Source organism: Tachypleus tridentatus, unplaced genomic scaffold, assembly GCF_004210375.1.
Source record: "Tachypleus tridentatus isolate NWPU-2018 unplaced genomic scaffold, ASM421037v1 Hic_cluster_2, whole genome shotgun sequence".
Taxonomy (NCBI): Eukaryota; Metazoa; Arthropoda; class Merostomata; order Xiphosura; family Limulidae; genus Tachypleus; species Tachypleus tridentatus.
This window is the reverse complement of record NW_027467782.1, coordinates 33,540,647-33,562,259: the sequence shown is the minus strand read 5'-3', so window position 1 is coordinate 33,562,259 and position 21,613 is coordinate 33,540,647. Positions and strand designations below refer to the sequence as shown.

Below are 21,613 nucleotides of genomic sequence, written 5' to 3'. Positions count from 1 at the left end.
ATTTCAAAATTATTTACCTGCAAGAAAGCCAACTCTTCAGGAAGTCATAAACAGACTTATAGTTGGGATCATTATGTGGGTCCACAAGAGAAATAACAACTTTGTCAATTCATGCATTAGCAAAAGCAAATCACAAAAAACGAAAAATACATTGTCTTTACATGTAAAACATTTATTATAGATTAAGGAAAGTTGGTGTATTCATTCTATGCATGAGCTTATGAATATACAAAACCACAACAGTCATCATGAGGTCTTAGTAATGGGTCACATCTCAATAACTGAGAATAATTCTATTCTGTTAACAACAGAACCAAAACAGCCATCTTGAGGTCCTAGTAGCAGATTACATCTCAACAACTAAGAATCGTTTTATTCTGTCAAGAACAAAACCCATAAGACCTCCATTAGGTCACCAATAATTACAAACCATGTCTTATTATGTAAAGAATAGAATCACAAAAATTTCTGTCAGGTCCAAGAAAAACAGGTCACCTTGCAAAATGTGTAATTATGGGTTTTTATTTGTCAATAACAAAATCTTAACAGCATCCATCAAGTCAAAAGAAAATTGGTCACAGCACAATAATTTGGAATTTTATCTATTATTTTAACAATAAAGTTCTAAACAGAAGTTGATATCAGTTACAAAACAGATGTTGAAAGCAGCAAAGTTTGAATGAACTATAATAGTACAGATTGTACATGTAAACAACTTCAGATCTTTGAAGCTTATCAGAAAAACAATAAAAACCACTAAAGATGAATCCCAAAATACTGATGTTGCAATAATTTGACTCTACAATGAACTGAAGCATTTCATGGAGTATGTTGATATATATATAGAGCTAAAGGAGATGTGGCACAGAAACTGAAAAATTGCAAATGAATTCAACATTGAAACTCTGCCATCATTTCTTAGCTGAATTTCTACTTTCAAGGGCAAGTTGGCAACACATTTTGGTGGTTTCCACAAGGTCATTTTATTATTAAACTGCAACTTACTTTGCTTGTTTTGAGAAATCGAATATTTTGTAAATTCTGGTTTTATTTATACCATAACAATCATCACATTTGCTTCCTTTCAGGATGAAAGCTCCAACACATCATTCTATAGTTTCTCCACTTTAAACCAAAATCTGTAAAATTGTCAGCTTATCAGTTGTTTCAAATGAGACTGCTGACATATCTTGTTTCTGTCAAATGCAGTCAAAGTTTTCATCCGTGAATCAAGTTGAAGACACAATATACAATACAAGTACATAAGCCACATACAGAGACAAATTTCTCTTCATTATCAATGTAGTTCTAAAGTTTACAGGTTACATATTTTTAGAAGTTACATACAAATATCAATGAATAAGGTGTAACAGAGAGTTTATACATGCTACTTCATTTTATATATGAAGGATAGCTTTTGCTAGAGACAGATCAGGAAAAAATTATGATAACTAGCAGTCATTTAGCCCTTTTGCTACAGACTCAGTATAATATACAAGTTCATCTACACATTTGCACACATTAAGCATTTGTACTATAACTTTTGATACAGCACATGTACCTTCACAAAATCTGGTAGACATTAGTACAGATTTAAGTATTTTTTATCCAAAAATCAGATGTTTCATGAACTATTTTTATAAAAGATCTGTTTGTGAAAATTGAGTCTGTTTCATTACTAGTATGAGTGCAAAGTGATTTCATGTTATGAGTTAAAAAACTGTTCTTCATCCCAAAAATCTCAAATATTATTTGCATAATCTCTAAAACTTCCTAAATATATTTCAGATGTTTTATTTCAGCGAAACTTTATACATTATGTTATTTTCTACACTCCAGGTGTGGGGTCTGTCACTTAACTAGCTTTGTAACTATCATTAAAAAATTAGGAAATAAATAATTTTATTTTTTTAGTGCTATGATGATGACATATTGTAACATGAAAATACAAATGTTTAGTTTAAGTAGACTAAGTCTCATAATGCTACATGTTACATATATATTTATTATGTTACTGACCTTCCAGTCATGCCTAGCTAGCATTGTGCAACTTGCATTGATCTGGTGCTCTCATATTACATATCCAGTAACATAAAACTGACCTTTAGTCTTTTCTGTCTTAGCTGTGTTTTAGTGGACTAGTATTTTGTAATATACAGACACATTTAAATTATTATACATTATATATATGTATATACATTATGACTATTTAGAAATAAATTATTAAACTTTTCTTAAAATATAGAAAAAAAAATGGGAAACGCAAACAATTATCTCTTCTCTCTACGATCTCTGTACTTGGTTGTTGCTGGACATAAGTTGCTGAGCCTTTTGAAATTTCAGAAGTGGAGGATATCAAACAATTTTTTTTTTAGGTTTTATACATACAGTTGAATAACCAAAAAATCATAAGTAACTACACTGATACCATAGAATTCCACTTAGTAACTAGATTTATATCAATTTTAAAATATATGAAACTATGAGCAGACACAACTCCTTGAAAACTTAGATTGAAAGAACACTAGCTTTTTCAAAGATTAAAATAGCTAAAAACCACTTTAGGAACATCTTAAGCTACTGATTGGTTTTCACATGTCATATACTGTAGTAAGAGTATATAATGGACTGTTTCAAAATTGGAAAGAGTTGAATAGGGCCCACTGTGTTAAAGACCTCATACCTTTTATTTTATATTCTAGCTTGTCAAAGTTAGTAATCTGAGTTCTAATTTGTTTGAAACTGTGAACTTAGTATTTTGACACCACAAACATCTAATTTTAAACTGTGCAGCATTAAACATAACATGTGACTCACTAAAATCAATATTTATGTTCTTTTAATACTTATTTTAAACTAAGAAATTAACTCACACATAACATTAAATAGTAAAATTATAATCTACAATTTGATTCCAAACTTACTGACATAAATTCATAAAATATTTGTTCAATACAATCTTGAATGCAAGTCAACAAACACAACAAGATGGCCTTTGATCCATGACCCATTGTAAAAGGATTAAACATTGTTAAGTCCTTAATACTGCATGAAAGTTAGACCACACAGTACTGAATATAATGCACCAGATTAGGTCACAGTATAACTATACACTTGCTACATGGATGAAAAGGTCCTGTCACAAACTACAGCTCTTGAAAGAACATGATGACTTGCTTGTACATCTCTTGAATGTTAAAGACCTAAGTGACATACATAGGTTTGTGTACACACTACCATTTAAAATATTCAATTGCTCTTTATTAAACTATAAGTCAAACTCAGGGTTTAGATGGTAATGTATCAAAATGGAAACTAATGCTTTCTTAAACTAAAATGCACTTCCAATAATACTTACCTATGCAGACATTACAGCTATTTCATGATCTCTAAGGATTCCATATTTTGCCCATCTAAGCACTGAAAATACTAACTTCAGTCTTTTATACCCAACTTAAATACCTTAGACAAGTTCTAACTAGCAAACTGCTCCACAAACTTTAATGTGCCTTCTAACTAGGTACTGTATATAACCATCTCATCCTGACAACACAGTCACTTTTTCTGAGAAATACATTTGGTTTTAGTGGGAAGGTAGAACAGGAGAGTGTCAGTGAAGGTAAGTATTATCGAAAATACATGTTCAGTTAACTTTCGAAATATACCATCTACTGACACTAGAATCCCATGTTAAGAAGGTGGAGGGGCTGGTGCAGGCATGATCCATACAGAAAGTGTCTTCATAGAACAGGAGTATACCAAGAAAAGAATAGTACAAGAGTGGGAGAACTGAACTACCTCCAGAACAGATATGCTCTTCACCTGAAACTTAATTTTTATATCCAAGGTGGAACAGAATACGAGTATTCATTCGTATAGGTTAGCCTCAACCAGGTAGACAAGGTTGGATTTAGGCAGTCATGAAACCTGTATCTCATGTTAGTGGTTAGGGTTATTGGACCACAATGTTTTGTGTGTGTATATAAATATATATGACTGGATCTCAACCTGTAGCCAAAGAATGATGCTTTACACAATGAGAAAGTAACAACAACTAAGTGGACATACCTTCTCCTCTACCTAAAGGAATCTAAAAGGCAACACAACAGTTTTAGAAATACAGGCTAGACTAATAATGAAATTAATTTTTCTTAAAGAACACTGTAGAAAATTTGTTACCCAAAAGTTATTACCACCACTAGCTTCTACAGATGAAAGTCTTGTAGTAAATTCAATTATTTTACATGAGAAAATATTCTGGTAACCCTGCTTCAAATTTTGAAATTATTACCCTAATAAATCATTACTTATTTCCTAGCAAAGTGACATTTTTATGTTGTAAAAACATAATCAAGGCTGTTAATCAATGACTAGAACAGGCATTTTAATTGTTTTATAATATTTACAGTCTTTAATTTCTCAAAGAAAAAGAATATAAAATACCAGTAACTTAAGCTCATGATTAATTAATGAGTATTCCAACTACCTTTCCCTTTATTTGCAGGCTTGGAGTTATTCTGGTTACTAGATCTCAACATCACAAAATACTGATGACACCAAACCGTTAAACAATCCAATATTGAAAACACAGTCTGGGCACTCAAGTGGCAAAGGTCAGTCTTCTCATGAAACTTCAATTTGCTCTGTTCAGCTTGGTCAACATGGCTTAGAACAGCCATAATTTCTCTGTAGATCTATAGACCCAAATACATAAAAAGTTTTGCTTTTCTTTTTATAATAACACATATTAATTCTAAATTTTAGTGAGATTAAAATCTACCTTGATTATCAATGTTAAAAAAATTATTTTGCATTCCATTTTGCTTTTAAAAATTCTACTACTAAAATATGCAGCAAAATATTTCATAGATTCTTGTAATTTATAACATCTATGATAACGCAAAAACTGCTGTGAACACATTATTCAGCTCACATTTTCAGTTCACTTTGGTATAAATCAGTCATCTTTACACCTCCACAATTCTGAGGATTTCATCTTAATATGTAAGACAACCACCATGAACAACAAAGGCAGTACAGCACTGATGCTGTATACTCGAAATCAGAATGTTCATTAAGTTCTAAGGCATCAGTAATCACTCCATTAAAACAAATACCTTCAGGGCATTTTCAGTATTCTGAATTATTTCATAGGATGTGATGAAGCTCACAAGAGTATCTCATGCATGAACAATGGATATGAAGACTGGTGACACACTTCACTCAATCCCCTCTTTTGAAGACGATGTACTGATTACTTCTACACAGTTAGAATGAAAATCATAATTCATTATGTGACAGAACACAGGATAATAGAATTTAAGGCATTAGTAGTCCAATCAGAAGATCGTAAAACAAAGTCTACCAATGTTCATTACTGTCGACACCAACTTGAATCACCATCATATGTACAATGTCTCCGTATGAATATGGTATTTAACCTGACTCTCAGATACTCATCAAATAAGCACATAGCTGTTATGTGGTAGCAGGGTGAGACATAGCTCACTTGTAAAATTACTATTCTTATATTGTTGGTCCACTTGGTATGTTCTTGGCACAATAAGAAGCAAGTCATTTCCTGCTATATGTGAGCATAATGCACCTTAGTAGGTGTGTGAAATACAAGCTATCCTCGTATAGTCTCTATTTTAGCAGTCTGTATACTTACAGTGCCAAAGTAAAAACTACAGACATTTGACACAGTCTAAGAGCAAGTTTAACCAACCAAACAGAGCTTTAGACACCTGACTCAACCTAGATGCAGTTTTTCAAACTCATCTGCCTGTGCATCATTTACTATTGCAGTAACACTGTAGTCTTACACTGCACAGCATTCAAAAAACAAACAATGTTGTCTTATATAATTATATAAATCAAAATCACTGTTCAACTGGTATTTTTAATGCTATAACATTTGGTGTAACATGCAAAAGTGGATTATAGTTTATTTTAACATTCATGTTTTTCATATTACATTATATTTGTTGAAAGCTATGACAAGACTTCAGTGCACATAAGCTAAGTAAACATGTACGGTAAATAAAAACAAATTATTCTAATAATTCAAACTATTTCTTCTTGAATGTTACTGTTAAGTTTATAGCACTCATAAGATACACATAAATAATTTAATATCTATTAAAAAAAACATTATTAGATATAAATTCATGCTGTCCAAGAATACTCTTAGCAAAAATATTGTTAATTAGACTGACAAAAGTAACGTTGATCTCAATTTCAAAGATCTGACCATAGGTCACTCATACATTTTTGACAGTTTTATCTTTGTTTCTGGCAGTGACAGTTGTAACTGGCAAAATAAACTGTCAAAAGAAATAATGTTACTTTCAATCAAGTTGAAATTGACTAGATATGTAAGATGGAACTAGGATTTGTAATCAACAATAAGAAAGAAAGAAAATTTTTTGATAAAAGGAAGTACTTTTAATATTATTTTGAAAATAGTTTCTCACAATAGAATTCACATCCTGAAAAACGACTGAAAGACTAAAGTTAAGTAAAATGTTCCAAAAGTCAGAATACCTTTGGCTGACTGATGGATAATTAACCAATTCAGAATCTTTTCTATTTACTGTAAACATCAAAGCAGATGTACTGGTACTGGTATTTTCTTTCTGTTCCCTGCTTTCTTACCCCTTAAAACATTTTATTACCAGATCTAAACAAAATTAATGATTGGCCAATCTGATAAGAGAAGATGCAGAAGTCTGTCAAATGGCTATCAATGCTAAGCTCTGTCTTTAAAATCTCACAGCCTATCAGTTGTATTACATTCTTTACTTCTGAAAAAAGAAAATGTCATATAAAGAATTATGTACATTTACTTCTATACTTTATATTATTTCTTAAAACAAACATCTTCCTTTTCTTCATTGCTTGCATCTTGTAAAACATTAACCATGATGTGAGGAAGAAAAAAACTGCTGTCTTCACATCGTTTTTGTCAATCATGAAGCATGACTGAAAAACTCTAGCTGTATTCTCTCGCTTTATCTGAGAAATTAAATACACAAAACTATATAAATTTTATAAAACTAAGGGCATTTAAAAACATGCTAATGAGCATGGAAAAGTTAGTTTTAAATTGAAATGATTTTGGTTGTTTTTCTCTATGGCATAATCTGTTCTCAAAAAGCAGTTTTATAAAAAACTATTCTGCATTATTTCTTTTCTTTCCATTAAAAACAGAAAATTAACATATACAAAGACAAAATGAGAGAATTTTAAGTGTAATGTGGTGATTATAATCTAGTACTTGTCTTTGATACTACAGTAGTCTACCCCCCCAAAAGAAATTCTAAAAGTGTATACCACCTTTATGTTCTAAACATATTTGTAGAGTAAGTTTCAATAATGTGCTCCTAATGGGCTAAAACTGTGACAAATGTTGCAGAACTGTGTGCACGTTACTTAATAGTTGAAATTAACATTCTCCTGAATTAGAAAAGGAAATGAAACTCAGACTTACAAGAACTGTGTGAACAGATATGTTTAGCTGAACTGTGAGGTGCCTCTGTTTCAGTAATACTTTTATCTACACAGTCTGATCTCTAGTTCAAATTTTGTCATGGTTTTAATTAATATAATAATCACCTATAACAATAATATTGATTAGCAACCTAATTATCTCATTTCTTTTATCACAGAAAAGTGCTTCTTACCTTCTGAGAAGACAAGATGCCCAATTACAGGCCCAATCTATAAAAGTGCTTCCTAGTTTGCTCCCATATATTGGGCATGGAAAGGAAGTCCTCTTGTTACTAGACATAATGTACCTATCAAATAATAACAGAAAACCTGATGAACTTTTTTTTTAACTTTTATTAAAAGCAGAACAACTTCAATATTCAAATAACTTTTCAGTTTATGTGAAATATTAAAAAAAATTGAGTTTTAATGTTTAAACTATGCTAAAATACTGTTGAATTGTAATGTTTTATAACACAGTAAAGATAAAAGAAAAACATAACACAATGAACAATGTTAGAAAAAAAAATTGATAAGAAAGAAAATAACTGAAAATTACTGTCTAAATTTCATTATAATAAAAAATAAAATACATACCTAGAGTGCTGCAAAGGTACCAAAATTTCTTGAACCTCTTCTGAAAACCTGTTCCAAAGACTACCACTTGGTCTCACAATTTGTGACAACTCTCCACTTTGACAAGTATATATCTGTAAGGTTTCCTGCAGTGCATAAGATGCACAGTCCTACAAAAAAGAAAAATGTGTACTTTACATAAGAAAACAGTCATAAACACAGCATGAAAAACTTCAGTTCCAGAAAGAAAGAAAAACGTTAGGAAGTGGAGAAATAAAAATAACAATAAATACACACAATACCATATGTTTACTGTGAAAGGCCTACAGTATCATACGTGACTATGTTTACTGTGAAAGATATAAGGTATCACGTGTGACTGTGCTTACTGTGAAAGATATAAGGTATTATGTGTGACTGTGTTTAATGTGAAAGATATAAGGTATAACGTGTGACTGTGTTTACTGTGAAAGATATAAGGTATTATGTGAGACTGTTCACTGTGAAAGATATAAGGTATTATGCAAGACTGTGTTTAGTGTGAAAGATATAGAAGAAAGATATAAAGTATCACGTTGTGACTGTGTTCACTGTGAAAGATATAAGGTATTATGTGCAACCTTGTTTACTGTGAAAGATATAAGGTATCACGTGTGACTGTGTTTAATGTGAAAGATATAAAGTATCACGTGTGACTGTGCTTACTGTGAAAGATATAAGGTATCACGTGTGACTGTGCTTACCGTGAAAGATATAAGGTATCGTGTGTGACTGTGTTTACTGTGAAAGATATAAGGTATTATGTGTGACTGTGTTTAATGTGAAAGATATAAGGTATCATGTGACTGTGTTTACTGTAAAAGACCTAAAGTATTAAAAGGAATATGAGAGGATAATGGATGATGATTTCCTTGATAAACAAATCCCAATTCAAGGGGAGTGGAAGACTTGTAATATGCATGAAGAAAAGTTCACATACAAAGGGCAACACTAAATAAGAACAGTTAATCTTGTGAGAGATGGCAAGTACATTGAAAATACATTTTCAGTATAGGGAAAATTAAGACTTCTGATATGGTAATTATCTACTCTCACAATATTAGCTAGAATCTTACATTGATAACAAGGAGGGACCAGTGTGAGGATATGACAAAAGAATATTTTAAAATTATCTGAAGGATATCTTGGAAATGAAAGAATCAGATCTTGAGATCATAGAAAGGGAAGTGGACCATTTCTGAGCCAGGGATACTCTTCATCCGATTATGGAACGTGTGAAATATAAGGGAAAAAATGAGAGGAGTACATCAGAGTGAGAGAGAATGTGGCAAGAAAGTGGTCATAACCAATACTGTAACTCAATCTCAAAATAGGAAAGGCAGGTAAACAAAAGATACACCCCTAGGTGTACAGCAGCTTGGATGCAATGGACTACACATAGTAAATCAACTACTTTCAAAACATGCCCATGGGATACCAACATCCATGTGAGTGTAGAATAAAGAGCATACCCTCTTTACCTCAATCCCATGAAATGGGGAATTGAAACCCACTCTAATTCCTGGGTATGACACTAGGATTAGATCTGAGCTATTGAATTGGTATCAACAGAATGTCTGTTGCATGTAATCAACTCTCATAACTGTGAAATGGGCCAGGACCATCCATAGACAATATCATACCCCTAATATTAAGATGAGAAAACAAGAAACAAGAGATAGCCAATGACAGAACCAGAACAATTTCACAAATCATTGCTGTGACCCACAGCCAAGATGGAGGAAATTGAGTTAGGAAGATAGTTAACTTGAAATATGTGTGAGAACTTAAGTAAATGAGTTCACTCTAAATTCAAAACCTTCTTATAGTGTAACAACATTTAGTTGAGAGTAGGATGACAGTTTCCAATAAAAGGGATGAATTACATCTTGATGTCTCATTCTGTTGTCAATGGTTATCATAAAGAGAAGAATATCACATCATCTACACCCATAAAATACCACCACCCTATTCTGTAATTGATTGGTTATTGTGAGTAACTCATTCAGCTGGGTGCCTTCAGGGTCAACCACCTCAGCAATTTGGAACTGGAGTTGTAAGGATGCCCATACTCCACTTGAAGCAAGGAAGGTGACAATGTGGTGGTGAAATCCAAAGCAGTATCACCACATAACCACAAAATCTTATTTTGAAAAATCAAACCATACTGAGTTATTAATTCTAGGAATGATTGGGATGGACAACAAACCCCTTCTGTTTTCCCATTCAGTCCAAGGGTGATACAGTCTGGGATGGGCTTGGTTATGAAACACAAAATATCATGAAAATCATGAACCTATATGTGATTTTGTGGAACACCCCATCTCAATGGTGAATGTGTGAAGCCATGGAAGATAAATTGAACACATCATGGAAGTACAGTGTGGATTTAAAGTTTAAAAAAATCCTGGTGTCTGACCACAGAACAGGATCAAAATAATGATGAATGAAAAGAAGACCTGTGAAAAGAAAAAGGAAAGTATAAATAGAAACTTAACAGTCAGTCACACAGAATTGTGAAGAATGGCTACAGGTGGAAGATAAAACCCCAAACAAAGAGGAAACTGCAATATAATGGAAGACTTAGAATGGATGACAAAGGCAAGCAAGGGAAAAGTGAAATTGTCAGATCTGATAGGAGTATACCCAGAACAAATTCCAGGAGAAATAGACCAACTGAAACAAAAGATGGACCTAACTGGCAAAAAAAGTAGGTAAAAGATCATGAACAGAGGAGGATTGCCAGAGGATAAAGAAAACTTATCCTGGTAGGAAGCAGTATGTCAACAAAGATCTCTCACTGAGCACAGAAGCCTACACGGATAAAGTCAAGGGGGAAAGATGGAAAATGGAAGAAAAGGAGGAATCACCATCTCGAGCTGCTAACAATAATGCCATATCCCCAAAAGTGATAGAACCTTGTGAGCAGTAAATACAACCTTAAAAAAGAAAAAGCTCTTCCAAACCTAAGCACTGTCAAATGAGAAGTGATAGTTCAGTAGAGGAGTGTAGAAGGAACCACATATGTCAAATGAGTATGTCACACGACGATTCGGATGAGAAACGCATTGAAATCTTACAATTCCAAAAGTGGGGAGCAGAAGGTTTGAAGCATGTGTAAAGTTCACATATGTGAGAAAAGATAATCATTATGTTGGAATTTCATATTTTTTTAGACCTAAATACAGCTTACTTACTAAGCTTGATAAATTATAGTGGAATTCTACAGTACTGATATTGTAACTTATGACTATTTTGTTTATTTATACTGTATATTTGTTACCTGTAAATAACAGTATTGTAAATACGTATATAATGTATAATAATTGAAATGTGACTGTATTTTGCACAATCCTTTTCCACTACAACACAGTCAAAACAAGTCACTCTGTGGATAGTAAAAATTAGTTCCATGTAACTTAATACAGTAATATGACACATGTGCACTGCTTCACTGTAGCTTCTGTATTGTTAGGCATGCATGGATGAAAGGTTGTTATAATAAAAATAATAAATATATATGAATGTATAATGTTATAAGATTTAAGCTATTTAGTCTAAACATTTGTGTTTTCATGTTATACTCTGTTGTCATCCCAGAATGAAAAGGGCAAAATTTATATATATACACACACACACATATTTTGTTTTTTGGTTACAAAATCAGTAAAATCAACCAAACCTACACAGAGATTCATTAGTAAAAATAAAGGGCAAAACATAATGTTTTTCCTTAATAAACATTTGATAAGTTTTTGAATGTTATATTTTGTATGTGAAATTTGAAAATTTTCTGATGCATGAAAGTATTTTTCATCTCAAAATGTTGGATAAGAAACATGCAAAAAGAAAAAATGAAAAAGAAAAGCTTACGACTTCATAAAAAAAACACAATATTTTGCATAACAAATCTTGTAATATTTATTGATAATATACCAAGTTCCATCAAGATATATTTATTAATTTAAAAGTAATAGCTTGAAAATTGTATCAAACACAAAATGATTATAAAGCCAGTCCCAGAGACTAAGCCTGTGTTAAAAAAAAGTCACATATACAATCAACATAGATTCGTTATACAGTACAGTTCTTGAATTCTGTGTACACCAAAAGGTCTCCTCAAGAATAATTACTTCTTGTTACAAACTTTAGATATTGGCACTTTATTAACAACCCTATAATCTCGAGTGTGTCTAATATTTTTCACTATCTACAAATACATGAAGCTCAACAGGTCTTTCACTCACAATAATGAAAAGTCCAAAGCAATATTGCAACTTTATCAATGGGTGCTTCAGAACAGAGGATACAAACATTATCAGTCTACAAAGAATTTTATTTCAACACATTAAGTCTATTTGTAAGTAATGAATGAGCTTATAAAAGTGAAACCTGTTAGTCCTAAAATTATGCAGATGTAGCTTAACACTGTTTCAGTGAAGAAATTCCTTCACTTTTAGAAGTATATTCTCTTCTCTAAATACATTTCACTTAGAAACAAAAGTGACATTTCTATATTTTTTGCCCTCCCAGAAAACTGATTTGCTGATTCCACACAAAATTCTATGTCCTGAACAATCTTAATGTTCCTACTGACTAGTGATAGTAGTGGATTTGTAAAGACAACACTGAGGTCTCTTCTCCCTGGTTTCACTCAATTTTATGCCACTAAAGATGGTTAGTTTATGTTTTCACTTCATGCTCTTTTTTAACAAAAAAAAAAAAAAATTTCTGTTGGTGCCTGGCACACCTTTACTACTTCATATAGCTGGAAGGTCTTGTCTTAGGCTCCATGCAGGTTGGCAGAAGTTTATCAACTGTAGTAATGTTATTAACGGAGTTACAAAATGTTATACAGGGTGTTCAGAAAGTCACTGTGCAGTTTTGTAATTATATGTCTATTCAGTCTATTTCAAGCCAGCAACTGACATCAGTGTTTAGAAACAAAATAAGAAGGATCCAAGCCAACAGGGGTCACTTTTAATATTGTTTATAATTGTTATTCATATTTACCTCCTGTATTCTATATTGAAACATGTCTGTTAATAAATATACAAGTGCACAGTGACTTTCTGAACACCCTGTACAAATGATCTTTTGATAGTTTATTTATTCTATTTACCTGATGACGATTTAAAACTTTCTCCATTTACAGTGTGTTTCAGTGGCGAGTTATGATTGTCACAATCTGTATTTTGTTCAAAGCATATATACAATCCAAAATGGTATGCAGTATTTGAAATATATAAAAGCACATTCTGCTGTCATTCGTAAGTCCAGGATTTGGAAACACACCTTAAAATGTGGCTTATGTTTTGTTGCACTGAACTTCTTCACCCATTTGTATCCATATTTTGAAGACCACAGGAGATTCAAAACATGTTTGTCCATATTTCAGAACATCATGTTACAAACCATTTGTTGGGTAAGAAAGCAACTGGGTAATGTAAACTAAATGTCATATCTCACTGAATATCTAGTGATTACTGTGATCAACAATTTGTTTTGAGATTTCTGAAAAAATTTAATATCTCATGTATAGTGAAAGAAATAAATGGCAAGGTTCATAGATAATTAAGATTATATTTTAAACTAATTTAAAAAAAAATAAATGATTAAGTTTTAACAAATGAAAAACTTAAATTTAAGTAAAGTGAAAATAAAGTATTTTTCAAATCTGTGCAACTTTTGTATAGGTAGTCTAATTATTCTAACCATTTCTCATAAGTATGTCAATGTGAAATAAAACCAATAACACAGAGTCAAAAGACACACTTCAGTATAAAATAACCACTCACTTGTATTCTGGTGTCTTCAGCTGCTAGGAAAGACCTAACTAGCTCTTGAACCAAATCATAAGCAAAGTTTTCATCTTCTACACTTAAATAAAAAAATGAAGACTTTTGGTTCTCACTCAATCTCTTCATTTCTAATCTAAAAACAAAACAAAAGAAGATAAACATTTATTTAAGTTTCAACTCAAACTTCTCTACTTCAAAATAATCTGTATTCCTATATGTATTCTTGAGACAGCTAATATGGATATTAGAACTTTAATTAACATAAAGCACAGAAGAATATTTTGGTCTTCTCATGTAATCTTCAGGTTAACAAGAGAGAGTTTGCAACTGACTCTGCTTTATGTTAATTAAAGTTCTAATATCCATACCAGCTGTCTTCAGAATACATTTTACTTGAAGTGTGTTTCTCATCTTCACGAATGTATTCCTATATATTACAAATAACTTATGAACTGTTGTTTAGAGATGCACATAAATTATTCATGCAAGTTAATGTAAAAAAAAAAAAAAAAAAATGAAGGGCTTTCCAACATCTTTTCTAAAACTTGTCATTTACTGGGATCTATTTTACTGATTTTAACAGATACACGAACTCCAATAAACTAAGTTTATTATATTTTGTAACAAAATAATTGCACTGAATACAATAAATAAACTGCAGTGAGTCCAATACAGCTAAAAAACAATAGAAACAGGTTACTGAATAAGTACTACTGAATTCTTCAGTCTTCATGTTCCCTTAATTATACTTTTTCAATTTCAGTGCAATAACAAGTGATATGAGCCTTGCATCTTTTCCCTAAATACTGTTCTTTACCTGCAGTTTGCAACAAAATCAACTTGTATTTATTGAACACATTACTTCAACTTGCCAAAAGGATTGCTTTTAAACCTGACTGACTGCTTAAACATAAAATACATCACCATGCAAAATAATTCAGTAAAATAGATTCAGTCATATTGTCATGAAAAACTTCCTTCACATTATTATGTACATAACCACTATTTTAGACTTTGTGATGTTTCTATATAATTGTATTTCATGACTGTTAAGCACTTTCTCATTTTATTATGGCAATTCCACCTAACAAAGAAATGGAAACTTTGTTAATCAAAACAACTTTGATATTTCTACATTGTGTTCAGTTGGTTGGTGTTTACTGGCACAAACCAACTAGACTATCTACACCAAACAAGCAGTAAAATAGGAAAAAGGAATGTCTTATAAAAGGCAAAAAAATAAATTAAATTAAAACAAAACAATGTCCAAAATTTGTACAAAAGATCTAAATAGAATTAAAAATGCAAATGGCCCATAAAAAGTTAAAGACATGAGGAAGTCGGACAGTGTTACCATTTCCAATGTCAAGGGTAAACCCATACTTAAGGCATATAGTAAATGGTGCCATCATTTTCTTTCACTCAAAATTCACGCAAGGGAAATAAAACAACACAATGATACAACACATTAAAATCTTACACATCAACTGCCAAGGAAATCTCAAAGACAAAAGGATAGAAATATACAACATAAACAAACATATAAACGCCAACATAATCATCGTTTCAGAAACACTTTGCACAGAAAAACAAAACACCACAATCCCCGGATTCATCTCACACAGCATACCTCACTCAGAAAACAACAGAGGTATAATAACTTACTTTAGTACAAAAATATCGCAAATAATCTCAATAGAAGATTCCTTCAAATCTGACATTAATGAGACCATTTTTTGTAATATCCACTTTAACAACCGGTTAACTATTCCGATTCTAGCCATATATTGCTCACCAACCAAAGACATCGACATTAACTTCCTTCAAAAATGTGTTAATCGTAAACCCAAACCAATTATTATTGGAGATTTTAATTCACCGCACACAGAATTAAGGGGTAACAGAGACACACGCAGAGGATCGTGCATAAAAAAAATTATCTCTAGCAATAAAATGCACTTAATTAATGACAATACACCTACACACTTCTCAGCCGCTAACGGCTCATACGATGTACTCGATTTCATCATTGCACCCAAGGACATGGTTAACAGAATATCTAACTTTAAAGTGCATGATGAAATCACCAGTGACCACTTCCCCATGTCATGTATGATTCACCCGCGCCACCCTGCTGTGGCGTACGTGACTCCTTCCGCATACACCTACACTGAAACAGACTGGCTCACTTTTAATGCCTCTCTGGACTCATACCTACCCCATCCAATCGAACATGTAAATAACAAAGCAGAACTAGACAACTATGTTGATCAAATTACAGAAAGCCAGCCATAAAAAACACAATTCCTAAATCAAAAAGAAAACAATCACTTATTCAATGGACTCTAACACCAGAAATTCACGCACTAATAATCAAACGCAGACAATTAAGACGAACACACTACATCACACGCGATCCACACATTAAAACAGAAATCAATAGAACAAATACAAAAATTAAACAAGAAATTAAAAAAGTCAGAGAAAACAATTGGCATAACTTCTGCAAAACTTAGAAAAACCAAGAACAATCCAAAAGAATTCTGGAAAAATTCAAGAGTATTGCTTCAGACAAAAACACAAATCACATGCTACAACACATCACACACAACAATAAAATCGCAAGGACGGACGAAGAGAAAGCTGACTTATTAGCTGACTATTACAAATCCGCTTTGAGCGATTTAAACTCAGTAGATTTCGACACACAACACCAACACCATGTCAACAACTACATAAATACAAACCAAGCTCCATTCTCACCAGGATTTCCCGGAGAGACACTAGAAGCATACTCAAATTCAATCAATAGAAAAATAACCATATCCGAACTAAAGATTAATATCAAAAACTTGAAGAACACTTCCCCCGGACATGACCAAATACCAAATATTATTCTCAAAAAAGTTCCACTCTCCTACTACAACACCTCACAAACATCATGAACATTTCACTAGCGACCGGGTATTACCCTGACACGTGGAAAAAAGCCATCATAACAACGATCCCCAAGAAACAAACTAACAGAACAAATCCAGATAATTTCCGCCCCATCAGTCTGTTAAGCTGTCTTGGCAAACTGATGGAGAGAATTATCTCCAATCGTCTCCTCCATTTTTGCGAATCAAACAACATCCTTCCAGAATCTCAAAATGCCTCCAGAAAAATAGACAAACAACAGATCACCTAACACGACTCACCGAATCAATCTACAAAGCTTACAACAACAATCAAGTAACCATCGGGGTATTCCTAGATGTCAAAAAAGCATTCGACAGCGTTTGGCACAACGCCATCAGATACAAACTAAATCACCTACAAATAAATCCTACGATAGTCAAATGGATTTCAAATTTTTTAACCAATAGAACAGCACAAGTAAAAGTCAATAAAACCATATCAAAATTATTTAATATAACGGCAGGAGTGCCCCAAGGATCAGTCCTCTCTCCACTTCTATACATAATTTTCGTCAGTGACATACCTTTTCCAAATCTAACATACACACACAATTCACAATACGCAGACGACATCGCAATCTGGAGCACCTCAAGAAACCCAGTAATGGCCATGTCTCGCGTACAAGAATCACTAAACAACGTCTCAACATGGAGCAACAAGTGGAGGGTCGTGTTAAATCCGACAAAAACACAAGCAATCACCTTCTATAGAAAACTAAAGAAGCAAAGAAAAATCTAGAAAAATAAAACTATCACTTGGAAACACAACCATTAACATGAGCAAAAACATCACATTCCTTGGCGTCACTTTCGACACAAAACTAACATGGAAAAACACATAAACAATATACACTCATCAATCAGAAAAGGATTTCATATCTAAAGACTATAACCGGTAAACAATCGAAATGCGCACCGAACACCATTATACAAATATACAAGGCTTACATCCGTCCACTAATAGAGTACGGATGTCAAGTAACATACAATATGTCAAACAACACACTCCAAAAAATCCAAGTACAACAAAACAAAATATTAAAATCCGCATTCAGTTTACCATCTTTTACGCCAACAAATTATCTACACCAAATTAGTAATTTACCAACTATAAGAGATAGAATAACAGAACTTTCTCTCAAATATTATCTAAAAGCAGAAAATAGAAACAAACTAACGGCATCACTACACAAATTATCAAGTGCACCAACAAAATACATATCACCTTACAACATATTTCAAGAATCACAATCCACTCAACAAAGAATCTAAATAAATAAAATCTATGTTATTAACATGAATTCCTTTTTTTCAGGTACAGGGCACACGACAGGCAAAACTTTCGGCGCCTGTCGTGTGAAAGTGGGTTTTCTCGGGGCACTCCCGTTTCCCCCCACATCAAAATCTTCAGACATTGGATTTCTAGATCCCAACCTAGGCAACCTTTTTGCCAGACCCAGAATCGGGCCGTTTGATTTGATCTGAATTTGAATGAATTACATTCACATCTGCCCAACTTTTTTCTTTTCGGGACAGGTCCCGGCCTTTCTTTCCACTGCTGCCTTTGCCTCCACCCATTTAGTGAGACATTCTCCAAAAGTCAAGAATAATAACGATAATTAATTTATTAAAATAATAATAATAAAAAAAAACCACCACTTAATCTTAATAACAATCCACGAAAGGGGACGAAGAGGAACTACAAAGTTCCTGAACACCCCAGTTGGAGAGAGAACTCTTCTGATTTCTCTCTCTCTAAACTGAACACCTGCCACGGTAGTTTAGTTAGTTAGTGCCATCATTACAATCATAAGTTTGGTTTATTGTGACTTGAGTGTTACAAAGGCCACAAATTGGTGGCTCAGTCGCAGATGAAAGAAAATAATGAGTTAAAAAGCTGTGACCAATGCATAACCTAGTAAGGACAACTTCCCCCTCTCAATCATTTGGAGAAAAACCTTGGCAGGTTGTACAGAGACACCGTACTTTAAACCATATGCATAAATAGGAATAGAAGAATGGTTTGAAAGATATTTATTAAAGAGATAGTACATTCAATTGGAAATATCTGCCTTCCTCAGATGACTCAAAGAAAGATAAACAAGTGGGAATGATAATAAGCTATTGCAGTATGGGCTGATCAGTGGAAACAGCAATGACATCCAATGGCACACCCAATTCTACCAGTGCACCTGAATATGAAGGCTAAAAAGAAGAGTGGCAGACTGTCTATTCTAAAAGAGCACAGCTCACTGAGGAAGATAGAACCTCAAGGGAATGCTGTGGTAAGGATTAAAGTTTAATAGCATATTGCCAGAAGCAGGGCTGAAAAACCTGGACCTGGGCAATCACTGGAAAGAATGGTGGGAACAGAGTGAGGAGTAGACACTGACTTGCCAATTCACTTATCCAAAGAGGGCAAAATACTCTTCACATTGTTGGAAAATAAATCTTTCTGCACTCGCACTGCAGCAGTGGTACATAGTGCAGAAGCATATGTCTGAAATGGAGTTGGGGAAAAATAATTTCTGAGTTTCAAGCTAAATGTTGTCAACTGTTTTAAAACACTGTACCTCTTTCTCCTCCACCCACCTAAGACAAAGACAAAAGTAAAAGAGGTGACAACCACTACTTTTAATGCAATGTGGTTCCAGTTTGTACTCATATGCATTGTGGTCTTTGCCACCACAAAAAGTGCACGTCAAAGAACTACGATGTGATGTCTTTGAAATCAAAACTGCTGGCACTGAAAAAATCAGAGAGGGTTAGGAATATACCCACACCTTACAATTCAGGTCGATGTCAAGGCAGACAGATGTAACAATTTAAATGTCAAAATTACGACACTGGTTGGCAGCATAATTCTGTCCTTGCAAGTGAAGAAATGGCTGCACAACAGAAACTCCTTGGTTGGGGAAACAAGCAAGAATCTCCAACTCAGGAATGTTCTTCAAATTACTCTCAACAATTACTCCTTGTAAAGAATTCACAATAGCAAGGGGGAGTAACATCAGTGGGTATATCCCAAATTGCCTTAAAATTCAGGAGGTGTTCAGTGTGTTTTGGGGTTGATATTTCCACAAAGATGTCCCCAAAACATAGCTTCTTGATGGACTTGGGAAAGCCAATATTCCACTCTAATCCCTTTTAAATGAAAAAGGGAGACATATGCCCTAAGGATTAATCAGATAAAGAATGAAGGATTAAAAATTGAGTTACAAGATCTGATGGTTGTGGTGATTTTCAAGGATTACGGAATTCATAAGAGTGAGAGGAAGATTTACTACCCATTGACCCTGCCTACCATGGAGTCCTATGAGGCTACACGTTACAATGCTAAACAAGGGCATTGCAGCTACACCAGGGTTTCATGAACATCATACCCGAACACCAACATCTGACACAATGTCCACAACACCTGTTGAAAACGTCCAAAACTGGTTCTCAGGTTAATCCTGGAAGGGGTCACCACAAGGCCACCCATCTACAGAAAGTAAACTAAAAATATGGAACCTTTCCTGGTAAGACCCCTTACCACACAAAAGAATCACACCAAGCACATAGTGTTCAGCCTTTAAATTTTCTTATACAATATCTATTATTTAATACACAATCCATGAGTTAGGAAAACATTTATGGTGGGTTCATCCTTCTCTCAAAGTCTAAGAGTACAATACAAGATTTGGTTCTTCTGTTCTGTGAAGCCATTTTCTTTGCACTAGGGAGGGGACACTATACTTTACTTGTTGATTTAAGATAACAATGTGAGGGATGCAAAAAGAAAACACTTTTACTATTTTGTGCAAGAGGAACAAAATCCAGCCAACTGTCAAAAAAAGGACAGAGTGACACACATGTAGCTTATTAGATTTAGGGCATGTATCTGACTTTACTTTACATGCATGCTTTTGAATCACATGTCAAAGTTAATTTCATTATTAGTATAGATGTATATGTAGATTTTACTAAGTAATAACAATAAACACATCCAACTTTTTGTTTCTGATCATGTTTTTATTAACCAGGAAATCACTGCTCATGGTCCTGCAAACAGTTGTGGATTAATGTTATAAAAAATAGCCCTAGTCATTCTTATTCCTCATATCAACTTCATTTAAGGTGGGTGTAGTGTTTTGTGTCTGTGACTGTGCTGTGCACATTGGAGGAGACACACTCCACTTCAGAGGTGCTACCTGGAAGGGCTGCAGCAGTTGTCACAAGTTGGTGAATTAGTGAAGAGAAATGTGTGATTTTATAAATGAGAAAAGAATGTGATTATATGTAGTTCTTATTGGTGTCTTTTATCACTTCCTTCAGCTGGACAGAAGATTCATCAATATCAAGGCTGTACTATTTTGATGATCTCTATTCCACTCTTTTAAATTAATAATTTTTACAAATATTATTCATTGAATACGACTTTAGTAGTATCTGTTCTTCACTGTATAAATAAAAGCATAAATATTCTTCACTTCAAAAAATGCAAAAGGATCAACCAGAAAGTGTTCTGGGCTTGGAAGGATGTAAATAGGCCTTTACAGGTACAACATATCAAGAGTGTTCTTAAAAATGAAAGAACCTACAACATCAAATTACTATGAAAGTGGTAAATTCAAAAGGACACAATGTTACATCTTTATGAAAATCATTTTGATTTTGAACACCTTTGGTAGACCTGTAACATTGCATCACCATGAAAGTTTTCTCAGCTCTAAATGTTACAAGACCTGTAATATTAGGTAGTCA

At 33.3% G+C, this 21,613-nt stretch overlaps 3 protein-coding genes across 8 annotated transcripts in view; all 3 read right to left on the bottom strand.

Moving 5' to 3' along the window:
• The window catches only part of LOC143242177 (serine/threonine-protein kinase atr-like), a 35,337-nt gene extending 28,444 nt beyond the window's left edge, over positions 1–6,893 (bottom strand). For 5 of the 6 annotated variants that reach the window (XM_076485535.1, XM_076485533.1, XM_076485534.1 and 2 more), the window contains exons 1-2: positions 6,547–6,882; positions 4,487–4,694 (exon numbers count right to left, since the gene is read on the bottom strand). The gene's annotated coding sequence lies outside the window, so the exon portion shown is untranslated. Of the gene's footprint in view, positions 1–4,486; positions 4,695–6,546 lie in introns of all 6 variants that reach the window. The other variant, XM_076485536.1, reaches the window with a different exon arrangement.
• Positions 1–21,613, bottom strand: part of LOC143242268 (uncharacterized) — a 109,521-nt gene that overhangs the window by 55,370 nt on the left and 32,538 nt on the right. The window lies entirely within an intron of this gene.
• The window catches only part of LOC143243244 (serine/threonine-protein kinase ATR-like), a 32,292-nt gene that overhangs the window by 795 nt on the left and 9,884 nt on the right, over positions 1–21,613 (bottom strand). The window contains exons 5-7 of the mRNA XM_076487093.1: positions 13,905–14,040; positions 8,089–8,237; positions 7,686–7,799 (exon numbers count right to left, since the gene is read on the bottom strand). Coding sequence (XP_076343208.1) covers positions 7,686–7,799; positions 8,089–8,237; positions 13,905–14,040 — 399 coding nt within the window. The remainder of the gene's footprint in view (positions 1–7,685; positions 7,800–8,088; positions 8,238–13,904; positions 14,041–21,613) is intronic.